General features: G+C 38.7%; 1 protein-coding gene across 1 annotated transcript in view; it reads left to right on the top strand.

Moving 5' to 3' along the window:
- Nucleotides 1–21008, top strand: part of LOC124789300 (calmodulin-binding transcription activator 1) — a 1803646-nt gene that overhangs the window by 1589168 nt on the left and 193470 nt on the right. The window contains exons 17-18 of the mRNA XM_047256611.1: nucleotides 8150–8252; nucleotides 20765–20988. Coding sequence (XP_047112567.1) covers nucleotides 8150–8252; nucleotides 20765–20988 — 327 coding nt within the window. The remainder of the gene's footprint in view (nucleotides 1–8149; nucleotides 8253–20764; nucleotides 20989–21008) is intronic.

The raw sequence follows: 21008 nt of genomic DNA, 5'->3' as shown, positions 1-21008 counted from the left end.
GCCTAGTTCCTCTCTGCCATGTCTCCACAATAAAAATGTATCATCCACATAATGGAACCATGTACTTGGTTTTTTGTCACAGTTTCTAATGCTTGTTCTTCGGGTATTTCCACAAAGAAATTTGCTATCACTGGACTTAAGTGGCTCCCCATAGGCAGGCATCTATCTGTTTGTAAAACTCGTTATCCCATTTGAAGTATGTGGTCATGAGGCAATATTTAAAAAGTTCTGCTATATCAGCAGGAAAAACCAGTGTCAACTATTCCAACATCTATGGTAAATAATGATACCACATCAAAATTGACTTTAGGTCCTCCATCTGGATCACTGTGCCATTTAAGTTACCAATAAAATGTTTCAATTTCTTGGTGTAAGAATCTGATTGGTCCACAATGGGTTGTAATAGTGTAGTCAAGAACTTAACAATTGGTGATTAGGTGGGCAAAACAATGGCACTTACTGTATGTCGTGACTGAATATTTTTCGTATGACTTTTCAGCACTGTATAAAGTCTCAGTGGTAGCACAACTGAATCGAAAAGGTCTTTGATTGCTCTGTTCAGTTGAGAAGTTTTTTTATTAAATATGTGACAGTTCTAAGAACCTCGTCAGTGGGTCCCGCAACATTCTTAACTGTTGCTGCCTTGCTTCCTTCAGGAGAAGAATGATAATACTATCATTTTGTAGCATTACTTTCACCCACAGTTACATTACATTTTGGAGCTTCCTGTGAGCTAATACTATTATTGCTTGTAGAAGGATTTCTTCAGTTATTGCACAGTCCACACTATAAGTGCCTGCTTCCTTGCTACCTATAATACCCCCATGGGCACAACTTACAGAGTAATGGCAAAATTTCCACCCCTGGCATGCACAGACCTCTCACTATTAGATAATGAATGTTCAGATAAATGGATATCAGTACGGAAAATGTCTTCAACAAAGAAGATGGTAGCTTAGGCCACATGGTATATAAAAACCCACACACACAGACCATTACTTTCACTGAGATTCAGATTGACACCCCTGACAAAAGCAAGATGTTATAAAAATGGTGGAAGATAGAGCAAGGAACATCTATGAACCAGAGTTGCTTGAAGCAGAATGTAAGTATTTCACCGAAGCGTTTCAGAAGAATGGGTATTCATCTGCTGAGATAAAGTGTTAAGACAGCCACAAAAAGATCACAGTGATATACGGGCACCTGCAAAATCCAAGATTTTATTGCCATTCATTAAAAATGTAATCAATCACATACGAAATATCTTGACAAAATTGAATATACAGAATGAAAATTTCACTCTGGGTTCGAGTGTGCACTGATATGAAATTTCCTTGCAGATTAAAACTGTGTGGCAGACAGACTGGAACTTCGGACCTTTGCCTTCTGTAGGCAAGTGCTGTATTGACTAAGCTACCAAGGCAAAACTCACGACTTGTCCTCAAAGCTTTGCTTCTGCCAGTACTTCATTTCATTCTGGAAATTGTCCCCAGTCTGCGGCTAAGCCATGTCTCCACAATATCCTTTCTTCCAGGAGCGTTAATATTGCAAGTTCACGGGAGAGATTCTATGAATTTTGGAATGTAGGAGATGGTAGAAGCAAAACCATTAAGACAGTTTGGGAGTCCCGGTGGTTGGCTCAGCCTGCGAAAGGTAAGGATCCTGAGTTTGAGTCTCATTCTGGCATGCAGTTTTAATCTGCAAGGAAGTTTCAAAATTGAATATTGCTGTAATCTACAAACCCATCCAGAAGATACAGGAACACCTAAAGTTGGCCAAGGATGCTTTCAAATCTACCATGAAGTTGTGTAGCCATATACATGGGGACTACTAAAAGAACTACTGAAAAACGACTAGAACAACATAAGAGCAACTGTAGAAGGGGAGAAACAGAAGATCAGCTGTTGCAGAGCACACTTTGCAGCCAGGAGACCACGAATTTGATTTGGTAAGACTCCAGTACTGGCAGCCTAAGTGGATACTATGAAGTGCAACAGAGATTACAAAATGCTTTAAGAATTTTAATCAGAAAGAAGATGGTGTTAAGCTAAGTGTATCTGCATTCTGGTGCTGAAGAAGACATTTACCAGTCTTACACCATGGGATGATAGCAATAGTGAATGGCAGCAACTGACAGTGGCCAATTGTGCTAAAATGTTCAAAACAGGTGATGTCAAGCTCTGTGCAGAAGCACATAGAAATGGAATTGTACTTCAGTCGGTAGTGAAATAAAGTGTGCATCGAACCTTAAGAAAAGCTACAATTGGCATTGAAGAAAAAGTGTGCAGACTGTAATGAACTGTTTAAGAGCTGCATGCTGTGATCTAGTAGCACTCTGGTCGATGTGTGACACCAATTTTAGTACAGTTCATTTCCGTCATATTTACAGTGACGTGCACTAGCCCGTAGCATGCATTTACATGACATTAACTCCACATTGTCTGCATTATCTTGTCTTTTATGACTTTACGTAAGTTCAATGTTCCATAGCCAAGAGAGACTCAGCCATTTTATGAATATGTTACTCAGGTTAGTGTGGTTGTGTGTGAGAATGTGTGTACTGTCACCAACGCTGTTTTATGTTATGTGCTACTGTACTCCATCAATTGGTTCACGATAGGTGAGTGGTTGCCTTTCCCTTGTTTTATATATTGCTTCATCCAGAAATTTCCATCGTTGTTACTCAAATTAGACCCAGTTTACCTTATCTACATTCAAATAACTCAGCAACTTATTTCTATAATTCCTGTTAATTATGTATATGTCTTTCCACATATAAAACCGTCTAGTTCCGCTATTGTAATATAAGTAAGACCAAGGAACAGCAGGGTGAGGAGTTGGTTACTTCCTCTTCTTTTTTTTTTAACATTGTCATCTTTTTAAATTTTCCTCATCTTTTTCATCTGTTTTTTGGTCTTTTAGGAGGAAAATAAATATTTACTTTTGTTTCCAAGTTTCTGTATTCATGTTTATTCATTTAACTTCTTGGAATGCTCCATTGATGGAAGTAGATAATGTCTAACCTGAAAGGCTTCTAAAATTTGAGATGGATTCTTTAATTTTGTCTTTTTGAGTGTCTCTTACATTGCGTGCAGCTTTTATTGCTGTCAATAATATTAGGAAAAGGATAGATAACTACTCACCATAAATGTGACATGATGAGTTACAGACAGGTGCAACGAAAAGACTGTCACACATTTAGCTTTGAGCCAAAAGCTTCTTCAGAAAAGAAAACACACACAGATCAAGCACAACTCACACACACATGACCACTATCCAACAGCTTGGACTGGAATGCAACCTTTTATAACGTTGTTGATATTCCAACCTGGACTTTCCATTGTTTGTTATTAGTGTCAAATATTACTCTATTACCAGTTGCTCTATTTTTGTTCCATGTTCTAATTTTGCTGTAGTAACAATACTGCTAATGTGATACTCTGCTCAATTTTGAAAATAAAATTTTGAAGTTGAGAAAATATAAATTCCATAGTGACTGGCTAGTAGTCTGAAAAATAAAGTCTCTGCATTGGGGAAAAATGTTAGTGAAAGTGGACTGTTCTGCATTGTGTGTTCTTGTTCCTTTACTTTTTAGGAAAAAGGTTTTCAGGCAGTTTTTAACCCCAAACTGTTAACAAAACATCATAAGAATAGGTTTGAAATTAAATGTGGACCACATCAGTTACATTTAGAACTTTCAGTTCAGACGCAAGCTTTGAGTTCAGCCCATGCGCCAAGAATACAGATGTTAAGTACCAAGGATAGTTCCACTACTGTTGAACTGATTTGGAAAATGAAATCAGTGACTTCCAATTACTCAATAGATTCATGAAATGATATTTGTAAAATTTTGTAGATGTTCCCTTATAGTGTTCCTGAACATTACTCATTTTTGTCTTAGAAAATGAGACATGTACTAACTGGTGGACTGGTATCATGTTTCTGGGAGCATATCTTAGAAGAAGCGTGTTCATCATACTACCCATTGAGTTTTGATGGAACTATCAATGTTAAAGATAAAAGAGAATTTCAAACAGCCATTACATCTTGGTCAGAGAGTAACTGCTGCATAACAACAAGGTCACTTAAGAACTTTCTTTATCGAAGAAGCAGATGGTGAAATGTTACATCAGAAATAATGTGAAGAACTTTCTGAAGTGAACTTGTACCTAAGTAAATGCCTTCTGGGGGGGGGGGGGTCACATGGACTTAACATCACTAAAAAAGTGTTTAGGGTCTTAGACAATGATGTCCAGGAAATCCAAGGCAGACAACTTAAAAATATGAGAACATGCAACATTCATATAATGAATAATGCCTATGTAAAAGCATTGGCGTGTTTAGATGAAGAAGTATCCAAATGTCTGGTCAGTGTATACAATTATTTTCATGGTTGGCCTGTCCATTGACAAGAATTTGAAGAAATTCTGTCTAAGTTTAACATTCCACTTCATAAGTTTTTTAAGCATATACACCCACAAGGTGGCTTAGTTTAGGATCTTCGGCTAACAGGATTTTGGAACAGTGGGATGGTATAGCATATTACTTTCTTAACCATATATCTCTAAAAATAGAATTACACTACTGTTCAATCCAAATCCTACAGTGATATTGTGAATGCTTAAAAAAACCTCCAATAAAAGCAGAACTTCATTAGATAATTTAATCTGCAGAACTATTCTGAAAGTTCATGCAGCATTTTCAGAGCTAAACACTTTGATTCACAAATTGCTTACAGAAATAGAAAACATTCTTGAAATCTTTTTGGCTCATGTCTAGAACATTTCTGCTTTAAGAAAAATTGAAAGTATTTCCAAATTTCTTCATAATGAACACTTCACATTGAATGATCTGCTTCCTCTTGAACAACTAGTTGTTAGTGAGCAAGTAACCAAAGAGTTTAGTATGCTGGAAGAATGTGACAAGTTGTGGTTTCTATACAATGCAGACAAACATTATAACACAATTCACAAAAATGTGATGGAATAGACTTGCTTATGAAGTGCACTACTAAAAAGACTTGGGTTTTTAGATTCCAAAGAAAGAATAAAGAGCAGAAGCTGCAGTAAAATGTTAAAGGTTGCAAAATAGTGCCATTTGATGTCCAGCAAGATTACATATTAGACAAGTGGAGGGTTCTACAGTTTGAAAATGATGACACAGCTTTAAATAACAAAGGTACTGACAAGTATTGGCAGAGCACATCTCAAAAAGAGATTCATCATCTACAGAGTTTAAGTACACAAAAGTTTCAAAACTTGTTAAGGCTTGTCTAACATTGTTCCATGGAAATGTGGACATAGAAAGGAGGTATACTATTGTGAAGCACACATTAGGAGAAGACAAGGCAGCAATGACTGAAAGATTTTTGAACAATATTTTGAATGTCACGGATGCATTGGGATAACACCCCATTTTCTTTCTTTGCTCATTAGATATGGACAGCAAGCACATGCAAATTATAGAGCTTATAAGGAAGAATGTGAAAGGAAAAGAAAACGTGAATTAGAATAAAAGCAAAAAAGAGGAACAAAACCACAAGCTTCTCGAAGAGTTGAATAACAAGATGAATATCATCAGTTGTGAAACAGCTTCTCTGAAAGAATAGAGAAAAGAACATCAACTATCGAAGGAGGCACAAGAAGAACTTCTCTTTCAAGCTTCCATTCAGAAAAATCTTGAGAAAAGAAAATTTAATATGATTACTTCATTTTTTGCTAAGATTCCTAAGAAATAGTAATCCAAAAATATTATGTTGATTTTTTCCAGTATTAAAGTGTAGAATAACAGTCGTAAAAATGTGATGTAGGTTTTGTTTGTGAGTTATGATTACCAGTACTGAACTACCAATGTACCTACACATATTAATAAATTTGTATCAAGAAAGAAATGGCCTTGCACCATAGAAAAATTTATTACAGTCTTAACTAGTCTTTTGGAAGGTGGTTATCAAAAATGAAAACAACTAATTTGTGCCATTTCTGTTTATTTAAATAAATAGCTGAGTACGTAGTGCTGCCCTGCTATGTATTGATTCCAATCAACTGTTAGTCCATCTCCTCATCCCCCCCCCCCCCCCCCTCTCTCTATCCATCTCATCCTTCATGTTCGCTCTGTCTATCTCCTCCTCCCCCCACTCTGTCTGTCTCCTCCCTCCTCCTCTGTTCATCTCCTCCTCCCCTCCGCCTCTCTCTATTCATCTCCTCCTCCCCTCTGCCTCTCTCTGCCTATCTCTTCCTCCCCCTCTCTCTGTCCATCTCTCCCTTCCATCTGTCTGTGCCAGTCTCCTCCTCCCCCCTCACTGTCTGTCCAGCTGCTCCTTCCCCAATTCTGTCCCCATGCTGTCGCTACAGTAGGACACTGGTGGTTTTTCTTTTAAGATTGTAAAAAATTTGGGCAAAATCGTTCTTGGGCCTTAGAGCTTTTTACTCTTGGCTTTGCCTGCATACATACATCAAAACCAGGCTGTCCCGAAAGACGACAACAAGCTATAGGGACAGGTTCCTTACACCGAAACAAGAAAAAAATGTCAGTAAACACGGGTTCTAAAGTGCATGCCTTAAGAGCTACGAGCGCTTCTTCAGTAAAAGAGATTTGTTTCACACTAGCGAAGATGAAAAAGTGCTCATAGCTTTTAAGGTTGCATTTTTGAGTCCATGTTTACTAGACATTTTTTTTCTTGTTTTGGTGGAAGGAATGTGTCCCTAAAGCTTGTTGGTGTTTTTCTGGAACACCCTGTATATTTCACATACATTTAATATATTGTAAACATATTTGTACATATATTTCACATTTATCTCTAGCGAATTTTGCCATGTAGCTTCATTTTCACACAGCTTAATATTTATGACATTGAATCTCCTGAACTGTGTGCTGCAAAATGATATACTTTTGCATATACATCCAGTGGCATATGTGGCTACTGTCTAGGAAATGTGCTGTGAGTATAGTTACTAATAAATTAAAACTTCATGTGTGATGCGGCAGTTTTTCACACATCTCAGTGTTTGTATCATATCTCCTGAACTATGTATCATACAATGATATATTTTTATACGTGCATTCAGCAACACAGTACGTGTATCCTGTCTGCAAAATGTGTTGCAAACAGAATTAGTAGTAAACAAGTAATAATGGAAAACATCATGCTTCATGCAACGGTTGTACAGCATATGGTAATGTTGGAAGTTGTCAGGGACAAAAAGTTTTATAAGGTTGGAATGTGTAAAGTCTGTTCCGAGTCACGCTCTCATTTGCAAATACTGGATGACTAAGGTCGGCTATTCGTGCGTTTTGGACTACACTGGTTTTTCAACCCCCAACCTCACTACTTCAATATTAGGTGGTACATATCCTCACAGTGATGATTTCCAGACCATAAGTGGTCTGTACCAGGTTTGGTCGAAGTAAGTCCAGTAATTTAGCAGGAGATGTGGAATATGCACACACACACACACACACACATACATACATACATACATACATATTGTATTGTACATTCATTTTTATAATATGTATGGATTTGTCAGCTTTTTATCACATTTTTTTTTAAATGGTTTTATCATCTTTTAATCACCTTTTTCAAATATTTTGTCACTTTTCTCAGCTTTTTCAAATGTCATCATGTTCGCCTGCTTAGTTGGGTGGTAACGTGCTTGCCTCCCATGCAAACGGACCCGGGTTCGATTCCTGGCCAGGTTGGAGATTTTCTCCACTTGGGGACTGGGTGCTGTGTTGTCCTCATCATCATTTCATCCTCATCACCGGCGCGCAAGTCGCCCAATGTGACATCGAATGAAATAAGACTTGCACTTGGTGGCCAAACTTCCACGAATAGGGGCCTCCCGGCCATACGCTCATTTCATTTCATTTCGTTTCAATGTCACCATAGCACCTCATTTTGGAACTGCATAGTTTTAATACAGAGGAAATGGGATAAATGAGTGTAGACTTCATGAATTTGTATACTTTTGAAAGTGATGGTTTATTAAGTATGAAGTTATGTTTGACTAAGAATGCAATTTTGTTTCACAGAAGTAGAAAAATCTGTTTAAGATAAAGTGTATACATTTGATGTAATTTGGCATTTTGCTGAATCTATAACATAAGTAGAAAAAATAAACATTTACTTGTTAAAATTTTGTTATAGGCTTGTTTGTGCAATGTTGCACTGGAGAGAGGAGAATTCGTCTCTTCTGTTGGAAACAGAAGTTGATGCCCTTAGTCAGGATGAAGATGGATATACTCCCCTTGTGAGTGAAAGCTTTTTGTTGTTGTTTGTTAATCAGCATAGCACTTACTGTATGAGATTGTGTATTATTAATGAAACTGTCTTCCATGATGCAATGAGCTTCAGTATTACTTGCACACGTAACTTATTTCATGTAACCCTAGTAGTTGGATTTTGAAATTCTTAATTAAGTGTATCTATAGATACTCTAACAGATATGCCTATCTTCTGAAGATATGCGTAATGAAATCTCATGACTTAATTATCATATCTGATCAAAATGTGATTATAAGTTAATGTTCCATGTTACCCTAGCCGACAAAAATTCCTTCAATAACTTTTTAGTCCACAATGTTTCATCATTGTGTTTGATGAGAATTTAAACTGGCAGTAGCAGATTTTGGAACTCCTAAAACAACTTAGTTCAGCCACATCTGCATTTAGAATCATTGCAGACCTTGGGGAGAGGCAAATCCGTAAGTTCATATATTTTGAATATAATAGAGGGAAACATTCCACGTGGGAAAAATATATCTAAAAACAGAGATGATGTGACTTACCGAACGAAAGTGCTGGCAGGTCGATAGACACACAAACAAACACAAACATACACATGAAATTCAAGCTTTCGCAACAAACTGTTGCCTCATCAGGAAAGAGGGAAGGAGAGGGAAAGATGAAAGGATGTGGGTTTTAAGGGAGAGGGTAAGGAGTCATTCCAATCCTGGGAGCAGAAAGACTTACCTTAGGGGGAAAAAAGGACGGGTATACACTCGTGCACACACACATATCCATCCGCACATACACACACACACAAGCAGACCCTCTCCTTCCCTCTTTCCTGATGAGGCAACAGTTTGTTGCGAAAGCTTGAATTTCATGTGTATGTTTGTGTTTGTTTGTGTGTCTATCGACCTGCCAACAGTTTCGTTCGGTGAGTCACATCATCTGTGTTTTTAGATATAGTTCATATATTTTGCATTTTTTCATTCAGTAATGTCATATGGTGTACTATTCTGGGAAACTCATTGTCAAGAAAGAAAGTCTTCAGTTGCTGAAAAATGTGTTATTTGTTGTAAGAATAATAATATGTGATGCTCACCCACAATCACCTTCTAGACATCTGTTTTAGGAGTTAATCATTTTGACTACTGATTCACAATATATTTATTCACTCATGAAGTTTGTTGTAAAAAAGCCACTGCAGTTTAAAAGGAACAACAATGTACATAATTACAATACTGGAAGAAAAACTGACATTCTTTACTCCACATTAAGGCTGTCTTTAGCATAATAAGGAGTGCACAATGCTACAACAAAAAAAATTGATCATTTACACAGTGACATAAAATGTTTTACAGAGTGCAAAGTAAAATTTGGAAACAAACGGAAAAAGTTTCTTCTTGACAAGTCCTCATATTCTGTAGAAGAATTTCTATTATTGTATGGTGTAAAAGATGGTGGGTAGGAATTGCTAACTCACATCAGTATATTTAGTAGTAGTAATAATAATAATAATAATAATAATAGTAATAAACTTGTAAATGGTCAGCTTGTATGCATATTTACAAAATAATTTGCAGTGTGAATGTAAAATGACTTGTTTCACATCACTACAATTTATCATGCAAAAGATGTGTTGAACATGAAATTAACTACTTAACTAACCTAGAGAATATGCGCTATTGGAGGAATAGCCTGTTTGTATTCAGTTTCCTGCCCATGAAGTTAACCATTCTGTGTCAATTTTTGGGTGCATTCATTTCTGGAATGGATCCAAGGCAGATTCAAGGACCGAATGTGAAACACTGTATCAACACTATGGATTATGTCCATCAACAGTCAATACTCATAATGGTGTTTCCAGCTGGACAATGAATAATTCCGAAGGAAATGGAGAAAATGTTGCCAGGTGACATCATTCAACAATGTGAAAGTCCTTGTTCCTCTCCTGTGTTTGTTGTGAATAAGAAGGATGGCAATTACCAGCAGCTGAACAGTGTCACGTAAAAAGGTTATTACCCGTTCTCATGAACTGATGACACTTTGGACTGTCAGAAGTGTGTGTTCTTTCTCCACCTTGGATATGAAGAGAGGTACTGGCAGATTGAAGTTACGAGGCTGACTTCATAATACTGATGGTCTCTGTGAGTTCAAATTTAAGTAATTAGGTCTGCAACACTCCAGCCATAATCGAATACAAGAGTCTGCTTCATCTTAAATACACTGTGTGTCTTTGTTACCTGGATGACATCATTATTTTCATGAAGATGTTCAAAGAACATCTAAGCCACCTGAAAACTGGGCTGTGAGTCTTTTCCTGAATCAAGGAAATAGCTTCTTCATCATCCAAGAAACAAAAGTCGTGGGACAACTATTTAACAAAAGTGGATTTTGTCATGATCCAAAAAAAGAATGAGCCATAACAGGTGTTCTAACATTGCAGCACATTTTCGGTGTGCGAGGCTGCTTCTGAGGTACACACTTGAGAAAGGATTTTAGTTGGAAGACACAGCCAGTACTAGAACTGGTGCTGGGAGATGCCATATATTTTTTTTGGAATGAGGAGCGAGAAAGATATTTAATATTCTTAAGAGGGTGCTGACAGCTTCACAATTCCAGGCAGTTACTGATGACAGTGCCGAAATGAAACTACACACTTATGCTAGTGGTTACAGGCTTGTGCAGTTTTAGTAAAAATCCAAAAAGGTTCTGAAAGAGTGATTGCCTACACCTCCAGAGTACTCAGAAATGCTGAGGAAGAGTGCCTTGCAGTTGTCTGGGTATTCAGTAAGTTCTGTCCCTATTTATATAGCAGTCCATTCACTATTGTGACTGACCACCAGTCTTAATGTTGGATGACAATCCTGAAGGATCCATGTGGGCAACTGACAACAATTCTTAATGTTAGATGACAATCCTGAAGGACCCATTTGTACAACTAGCAATATATGACCTGAAGCTTCAGGAATATGACATCACAGTTGTATACAAAAACGGATGCAAACACAGTGATGCTGCAAGTTTTTTTGTGTGACCATCCTCCGCAGCAAGCATATAAATACTTGTTTTGCAAGTTTTCTGTGTGGCCATCCTCCAGAGCAAGCATATAAATACTTGTTTTGCAAATCAAGCTGCCTTTTCCTGCTGCTAGTTGCTTTATTTATCCCATACGCGTTTCGCCTTCTCCTGTTCTAAGGCATCATCAATGGGCTCTATAACGATACAGTTTTGTTATTTATAGATTATCATACAAAATCAAATAGGGGTAATGCAGGAGTAGGTTTAATAATGAATAAAAAAATAGGAGTGTGGGTTAGCTACTACAAACAGCACAGTGAACGCATTATTGTGGCCAAGATAGACACAAAGCCCATGCCTACTACAGTAGTACAAGTTTATATGCCAACTAGCTCTGCAGATGATGAAGAAATTGATGAAATGTATGACGAGATAAAAGAAATTATTCAGGTAGTGAAGGGAGACGAAAATTTAATAGTCGTGGGTGACTAGAATTCGTCAGTAGGAAAAGGGAGAGAAGGAAACATAGTAGGTGAATATGGATTGGGGGGAAGAAATGAAAGAGGAAGCCGCCTTGTAGAATTTTGCACAGAGCATAACTTAATCATAGCTAACACTTGGTTCAAGAATCATGAAAGTAGGTTGTATACCTGGAAGAATCCTGGAGATACTAAAAGGTATCAGATAGATTACATAATGGTAAGACAGAGATTTAGGAACCAGGTTTTAAATTGTAAGACATTTCCAGGGGCAGATGTGGACTCTGACCACAATCTATTGGTTATGAACTGCAGATTGAAACTGAAGAAACTGCAAAAAGGCAGGAATTTAAGGAGATGGGACCTGGATAAACTGAAAGAACCAGAGGTTGTACAGAGTTTCAGGGAGAGCATAAGGGAACAATTGACAGGAATGGGGGAAAGAAATACAGTAGAAGAAGAATGGGTAGCTCTGAGAGATGAAGTAGTGAAGGCAGCAGAGGATCAAGTAGGTAAAAAGACGAGGGCTAGTAGAAATCCTTGGGTAACAGAAGAAATATTGAATTTAATTGATGAAAGGAGAAAATATAAAAATGCAGTAAATGAAGCAGGCAAAAAGGAATACAAACGTCTCAAAAATGAGATCGACAGGAAGTGCAAAATGGCTAAGCAGGGATGGCTAGAGGACAAATTTAAGGATGTAGAGGCTTGTCTCACTAGGAATAAGATAGATACTGCCTACAGGAAAATTAAAGAGACCTTTGGAGAGAAGAGAACCACTTGTATGAATATCAAGAGCTCAGATGGCAACCCAGTTCTAAGCAAAGAAGGGAAGGCAGAAAGGTGGAAGGAGTATATAGAGGGTTTATACAAGGGCGATGTACTAGAGGACAATATTATGGAAATGGAAGAGGATGTAGATGAAGATGAAATGGGAGATAAGATACTGTGTGAAGAGTTTGACAGAGCACTGAAAGACCTGAGTCGAAACAAGGCCCCGGGAGTAGACAACATTCCATTAGAACTACTGATGGCCTTGGGAGAGCCAGTCATGACAAAACTCTACCATCTGGTGAGCAAGATGTATGAGACAGGTGAAATACCCACAGACTTCAAGAAGAATATAATAATTCCAACCCCAAAGAAAGCAGGTGTTGACAGATGTGAAAATTACCGAACTATCAGTTTAATAAGTCACAGCTGCAAAATACTAACACGAATTCTTTACAGACAAATGGAAAAACTGGTAGAAGCGGACGTCGGAGAAGATCAGTTTGGATTCCATAGAAATGTTGGAACACGTGAGGCAATACTAACCTTACGACTTATCTTAGAAGAAAGATTAAGGAAAGGCAAACCTACGTTTCTAGCATTTGTAGACTTAGAGAAAGCTTTTGACAATGTTGACTGGAATACTCTCTTTCAAATTCTGAAGGTGGTAGGGGTAAAAAAAATACAGGGAGCGAAAGGCTATTTACAATTTGTACAGAAACCAGATGGCAGTTATAAGAGTCGATAGGCATGAAAGGGAAGCAGTGGTTTGGAAAGGAGTGAGACAGGGTTGTAGCCTCTCCCCGATGTTATTCAATCTGTATATTGAACAAACAGTAAAGGAAACAAAAGAAAAATTCGGAGTAGGTATTAAAATCCATGGAGAAGAAATAAAAACTTTGAGGTTCGCCGATGACATTGCAATTCTGTCAGAGACAGCAAAGGACTTGGAAGAGCATTTGAACGGAATGGACAGTGTCTTGAATGGAGGATATAAGATGAACATCAACAAAAGCAAAACGAGGATAATGGAATGTAGTCAAATTAAATCGGGTGATGCTGAGGGGATTAGATTAGGAAATGAGACACTTAAAGTAGTAAAGGAGTTTTGCTATTTAGGGAGTAAAATAACTGATGATGGTCGAAGTAGAGAGGATATAAAATGTAGACTGGCAATGGCAAGGAAATCGTTTCTGAAGAAGAGAAATTTGTTAACATTGGGTATAGATTTAAGTGTGAGGAAGTCGTTTCTGAAAGTATTTGTATGGAGTGTAGCCATGTATGGAAGTGAAACATGGACAATAACCAGTTTGGACAAGAAGAGAATAGAAGCTTTCGAAATGTGGTGCTACAGAAGAATGCTGAAGATAAGGTGGGTAGATCACGTAACTAATGAGGAGGTATTGAATAGGATTGGGGAGAAGATAAGTTTGTGGCACAACTTGACTAGAAGACGGGATCGGTTGGTAGGACATGTTTTGAGGCATCAAGGGATCACAAATTTAGCATTGGAGGGCTGCGTAGAGGGTAAAAATCGTAGAGGGAGACCAAGAGATGAGTACACTAAGCAGATTCAGAAGGATGTAGGTTGCAGTAGGTACTGGGAGATGAAGAAGCTTGCACAGGATAGTGTAGCATGGAGAGCTGCATCAAACCAGTCTCAGGACTGAAGACCACAACAACAACAGATTATCATACAGTTCACTTCACGATTTTTTGTAAAAAAAAATAATTACTTATGATTTGCTGATCTGCGTTTCCTCACATCTGATCTGGAGGTGGCAGTGACAAAAGTGATAGTGCGACCTCCAGACCAGATGTGAGGAACCACAGATCAGCAAATTGTAAGTAATTAATTTTTTTACAAAAAATCACCAAGTGAACTGTTTGATAATCTATAAATAACAAAACTATATTGTTGTAGACCCCACTGATGATGCCTTAGAACAGGAGAAGGCGAAACACGTATGGGATAAATAAAGTAACTAGCAACAGGAAAAGGCAGTTTAATTTGGAAACAGTGATGCTGACTTACTTTCACAGAATCTGTTGGAGGAACATTGTATTGCTGTTGATATTTCAGTCATCACTACACCAACAAACATTAATGCTATGATGGGAAGATCCAGAATTGCTGAACACCATTGTAGTGTTGGAGAAGGAAGAATCAAAGAAGAGTCCAATTTAATAGATCGAACACTGTATTAAAGGAATTACAGCCCTATGGCATGGAAATGCTTGCTCATCATCTCAGCTCATTTACAGCTAGACATACTATACTGAAATATTTTCATGAGGTTGTGATATGAGGCCATCTGGGATCTGTGAAGACCCTTGATGTAATCAGGAGGAGGTATCATTAGCTAAGTACCTACCTATATGTCAGAAATATGTAGGAAATGCCAGCAACCAAAGTGTCCTCATGTTACCCCTAGGACAGTGTTTCCCAGTGTTCCTGTAACCATTACTCCTGAAGATCATGTACACTGCCCAACAAAAAAAGTGGAGCACCCAGAAGACATGGTCAAATGTCAGTGTAACTTTTTTCATCTACACATCACCTGTGTGTATGTAAACGATTGGAGTTGCAATTCTTTGTGCCAGGTAGAATGGCCAGCAGAGCATATTGGTATTGTTGTCAGGCCTGTTAGGCTATATAAGGAGCACGAACAGTGTCAGAAGTTGAGTGATTACTGTGAATGACATGGATATGCCACATATTCATGTGAGGCAGAATTATCAGCATCTGATAGTTTGAAAGGGCCCTCATTGTGAGTCTCTATTTGTCTGACTGGTCAAATTGTGCAACATCCAGATTTTTAGGCTTTTAGAATGTGACAGTGGCCCAGTGTTGGACTGCATGGGAATGTGAGGACAGACTTACATGTTGTCAAGATTCTGGTCAACTAGGTCTTACCACCATGAGGGATGATTGCTATATTGTATCCCAAGCACATTGTAAACCCTTCACATCTTTGCATGCCATCCAAGAACAAGTAATGGATTCCCTGTAACATTCTGAGTCATTCTGCACCATTGGTTGGAGGCTAGATGCAGCTGGACTAGGGACTTCTTGTCCCATGCGTAAGCCAGCGTTAACACCACAACATGAATGATTGCATTTGGAATGGTGCTGTCAACAGGAAACATGGACTGCTGATGAATTGCATCACATTGTGTCCTACACTACCTTGAATGATCATGGCAACCTCACAGAGAAAGTTCCCACTCTACCAATGTTTTGGAGAGGCACAGTCATGTTAATTCTAGGGACATTAACATTCAACAATAAAAAACACACTTGTTTTTGTAGACATTATACTTGCCAAGAAGTAATGAAAATAATTGAGATGAATGGTATTGCTTATTTCTAACAATTCTTTTTAGATTTTGTTTGGTCTTTACCGATGTATATCGGAAATCATATTTCAGATTCAGTCAGTTTCTTACCTTTGTTTTCATTGCCGTCATGGAATCAGCATTCTTAAGGCTTTTTCTCATAATTGGGTTACTCTTCAGCAATCTTTCTTCAAAATTAATGCCAGTCCAGTGCCAGTGTCAAAGATATCAAGGCCCAGTTTCAGCAGTTGTGGGCTAGCTTGCTTTAGAAGAGGATACAATGGCTGTATGACTCCCTGCCAACAGAATCATGTCAGAAGGGGATACAATGTGTATGTTGATAAATGCACTCATAGTGACAAGTTATTAGCAGATTTGACTCGATTTTCTAATCAGTCAAATAACATCGCAAACCAGTAAAGTTTATTTCATTTTTTGCAGGGGAGTGTATGTCTCGTAACTTCTATCAGGATATTTTGCTCACTCTAAATATACTCTAATTCACAACGTTGCAAAGATGATTATAGTAATGTTTAAAATAGTGGCACTGTGTGTGCAGCTTTTATCCTTCAGTGAAAAAGCTGGCTTGACACACTTACAGAATCCAATTTTGTCCTTATTCTGAAGTAATTTTAATATTGTAACAGTGTATGTCATTTATGGTGGTCTTTTTATGATTACTGCTCATTGGCACCACAACTGCAAATACAAAAGCAACTTAAAAACCTATTTAGTTATTGTCAACTCAGCTATTTATGTCCAGTAGTAAATGAAGAGAGTGCTGTAAATTAGCAATTTTATGCACAGTAGTTGGCATTTGAATAGCAGTATATTTACACTCATTTGATTCTGTTTCTTGTCTAACAATCCAAAGTACCTTGAGAAATTAGAGGCATCAACAATGAATTCACTTCATTGTCCATCGATTTGGTTGGAGAGTGATCTACGGACTAACAAAAGAAGAACGACGAGTGAGCCAGTCAGTAACTTGATGATGCCAATAATGAATGGGCCACACCAAGTAAGCAAGCAGCTGCACTAATTGTCATTGGTGACTACAAATTAGTTTCAAACAATGTCGGTAATACATTCACTGTGGCCTCCGCTGCATCACGTCTTGTGTTAATGCTCTTATTTAACAATTTTAGGCTTAGTTACCTATCTAAAAATTGTTTGTTGAACTAGGTAATGATTTTGCAACAACAAAAATAATTAATTTTTGGCAATGTAGTGTAATTGGATAGATAATAAATCTAATCACCAAGTAGTGGCGGAAGACCAAAAAAAGGTTGTATGTATGCAAGCTTTCAGAGCCTGTGGCTCCTTCCAGCAGAAGGGTGAAGGAGAAGGAAGAGGGGTGAAGGGAAAGGACTGAAGAGTTACAAGAAAAGTGGTCAAGTTCGGGAAAGTTACCCAGAACCTTGGATCAGGGGCAACTTACCAGATGGCAAGAGAAGGAAAGACGTACTGCCAGAAGAAGGAGCTGCTGGCTCCAAAAGCTTGCAAATGAAAAACATTTTTTTGTATTTTTATATGTGCTCTCCTACCCCCACTTGATGACTGGATTTTTTAATCCATCCAATTACATTACAGGTAGTGATTTCGATTTTTTTCAAATCCCTCCCCCCAGAACATTTTATTTTACACCTTGAGGGTAGTTAACCATGCTTGCAAAACACACTCAATGACATCTGGTATGAATTCCTCTTGTAGTCACTCCATTTCACCAGCCTGAAACTGATCTTTTTGGGTGACTTACCAGGCCGTCAAATGGAAATAAACTACACATCAGCTACACAGTCACCAAGGCTGTACCAACTGCCCAAGTTCTGTAAATCATCAGGTTTCTTGCAGAAAACATATTGTTGAAGCATTGAATGTCACATCTAATTATTCCTGATAGTGGAAAATTATTTCAGTCAAGACTGGTGTCAGAAGTAATTTAAGGGTACATTATCACCCATAGGATGACAAATGCATTCCACCCACAGATGATTTATGTTACAGATAATTGTAATCAGACATTTGCAGATGTAGTCATCAATCTATGATGACATTCGCGAGAGAGAGTAGGATACCAGCTTCAAGTCATGATACATACATCAAAAAAGTGTTGCATCACCCCAGTTCCCAGATCTCCTGAAGGTAGACTTTGACTGTGGATCACAGACACAGTCCCTTTGACTGTTCAGAGCTGTCACTAAACCTGCCCAAAGATGCATCTACTAGGCAGAGGGGTCCAACAGCCAGTCAGTTCCAATCATTCCACCAGGAAGGAGGTACACAGCTTGTGTTGTCTGTAGTTCAACAATGCCTAGACGGTCAATACCGCAGCTCGATCGTGTCTGCATTGTTACTTTGTGCCAGGAACGGCTCTCAACAAGAGAAGTGTCCAGGCATCTCGGAGTGAACCAAAGTGATGTTCAGACATGGAGGAGATACGGAGAGACAGGAACTGTCGATGACAGGCCTAGCTCAGGCTGCCCAAGGACTACTACTGCAGTGGATGACCGCTACCTACGGATTATGGCTCAGAGGAACCCTGACAGCAATGATACCATCTTGAATAATGCTTTTTGTGCTGCCACAGGATGTTGTGCTATGACTCAAACTATGCACAATAGGCTGCATGATGCACAACTTCTCTCCCGACATTCAGGGCGAGAACCTTCTTTGCACCCATGACACCATGCAGTGCGGTACAGATGGGACCAACAACGTGCCAAATGGACCGCTCAGGATTTGCATCACATTCTCTTTACCGATGAGTGTCGCATATGCCTTAAGCCAGACAATCATTGGAGACGTGTTTAGAGGCAACCCGGTCAGGCTGAACGCCTTAGACACATTTTCCAGTGAGTGCAGCTAGGTGGAGGTTCCCTGCTGTTTTGGGGGGTTGCATTATATGAGACCAACATATGCCGCTGATGGTCATGGAAGGTGCTGTAACAGCTGTACAATACATGAAGGCCATTCTCCAACCGATAGTTCAACCATATTAGCAACATATTTGTGAGGCATTCGTCTTCATGGATGACAGTTTGCACCCCAATTGTGCACATCTGATCAATGACTTCCTTCAGAATAACGACATCGCTCGACTAGAGTGGCCAGGATGTTCTCCAGACATTAACCCTATCAAACGTATCTGGGATAGATTGAAAAGGGCTTTTTATGGACGACATGACCCACCAACCACTCTGTGGGATCTATGCTGAATCACTGTAGAGGAGTGGGACAGCCTGGAACATAAGTGCCTTGATGAACTTGTGGATAGTATGCCACAACAAATACAGGCATGCATCAATGCAAGACGGTTTGTTACAGGGTATTAGAGGTCCTGGTGTGCACCTCTGAAGGTCTCGCTGTATGATGGAACAACATGCAATGTGTGGTTTTCATGAGCAGTAAAAAGAGCGGAAATGATGCTTATGTTGATCTCTCTTCCAATTTTCTGTACGGGTTCCAGAACTCTCGGAATTGAGATGGTGCAAAACTTTTTTTGATGTGTGTATCTGCATACAGCAAAGCAAGACATTAGAGTTTTTCACCCTTTTTCCTGTTACATTGTTAGGGGATGAAACAAAACTTAGTATTTTATTTTCATTTCAATCTGTTGATTCTGAGAATTGCTGCATAACACAGCTCATCACCTGAACTGAAGAAGCAAGACAGCTGAAGTGCATATGCGTATTGGACATCCTGGATTTGAGCAATGAAAGCTGCAACACCAAACCGTGACCTATGGGATACAACTCAGGTGACATGGCATGGATTTTTACTCCTGTGTGGAACGTTGGGCTGTTGGGGGGGGGGGGGGGGGGGATGCTATTCTGGTACATATTGAATACAGAATCTCTTGTGAGGTGTTTCCTACAAAGCTGACATTATGTAGTCTCAAAAACATATGGATGTTGTCTGTGTCCTTCAAATGAAGCCCTGTTGTAATCCCGAGGCAAAGATCAATGACAGTAGCTTCTGTTACAATGGATGTGAAGATATGCCTTGTGATAGTAGTATCCTGATGGAAGGAACTACATTTGATTGTTTCAGTGGCCATGAGGATGTTACAATATTGCCAGATTGTGAGGGTCCACCATGTTGCAATAAGGTGAATCAATGAGCAAACCCAGATCCAATAAGCAGCAGTCTACTCCAGAACAGTGAGCCACAGTTTCGTGAGGAGGAGAAGCAATGCCATGTGATGTACTTCAGTTTGGTTACTGGTGGGTGATATCTGGCTTCCCCATCAGTTGCCACCTCTTGCAATTATTTGTCATTAAACAATATTAGGAAAAGAATAAATTGCTGCTTACCATGAAGATCACCCATTGATCTGCCGACAGGCACAGTGAAAAGACTGTTACAAATTATAGCTTCAGTAAAACACACACACACACACACACACACACACACACACACACACACACACACACACACGAGCAGTCATACCTCATGCACGTGGGACTGCTACCACCGGCAGCCGTGACCAGAACTGGGTTGGAGCTGCTGTTGATATTCCAACCTAGAATTTCCATTGTTTTATTTATTATTTAAGATTGGTAATTTCTGGGAGATTCTGGGACTTATAAATTATGGATTATTGTAATTTACTAGAACTTTTTTTCCCTCAGTTAAAGTGCTTTCAGTGTGAACTGCTATTTTTGAAAACTCTGCTCTCATAACTGGTCTTGATCCTGGTTTACATATGAGAATACTTTATTAATCATCTTTCCTTTCCTCTCAGTGTTATCCTTCAGTCAATACACATTACTGCCTGTCTTAAATTCAAGTGTAATATCATATTTCTTATTATTACAGTGTGTGCCAAGCTCATGTTATTTTGGACTTTGCAGCTTTCTGTTTGTTCATGTGAACTTTTATTCTTCAAGTGTGATCTTGACTGTGTATTTTTGTGCTTTAGATGTGGGCTTGCGTACGAGGTCACCATGAAACTGCATTGCTGTTGTATCGATGGAACCATACAGCACTAAAAGTCCGAAATCATGCTTCACAGACAGCTATAGACTGTGCAAGAGAATATGGACATGATTCTCTGGCACAGGACCTAGAGCAGCAAGAGGCTTTACGTCTGCAAGAGAACCCTGGACCAGATGACATATTTCTTCGACCAGATATTGTTACAATGTATGTTGAATTATATTTAT

Source organism: Schistocerca piceifrons, chromosome 3 (genome assembly GCF_021461385.2).
Source record: "Schistocerca piceifrons isolate TAMUIC-IGC-003096 chromosome 3, iqSchPice1.1, whole genome shotgun sequence".
NCBI lineage: Eukaryota > Metazoa > Arthropoda > Insecta > Orthoptera > Acrididae > Schistocerca > Schistocerca piceifrons.
Note: the sequence above shows the minus strand (reverse complement) of the source record. Positions and strands in the feature narration are given on the sequence as shown.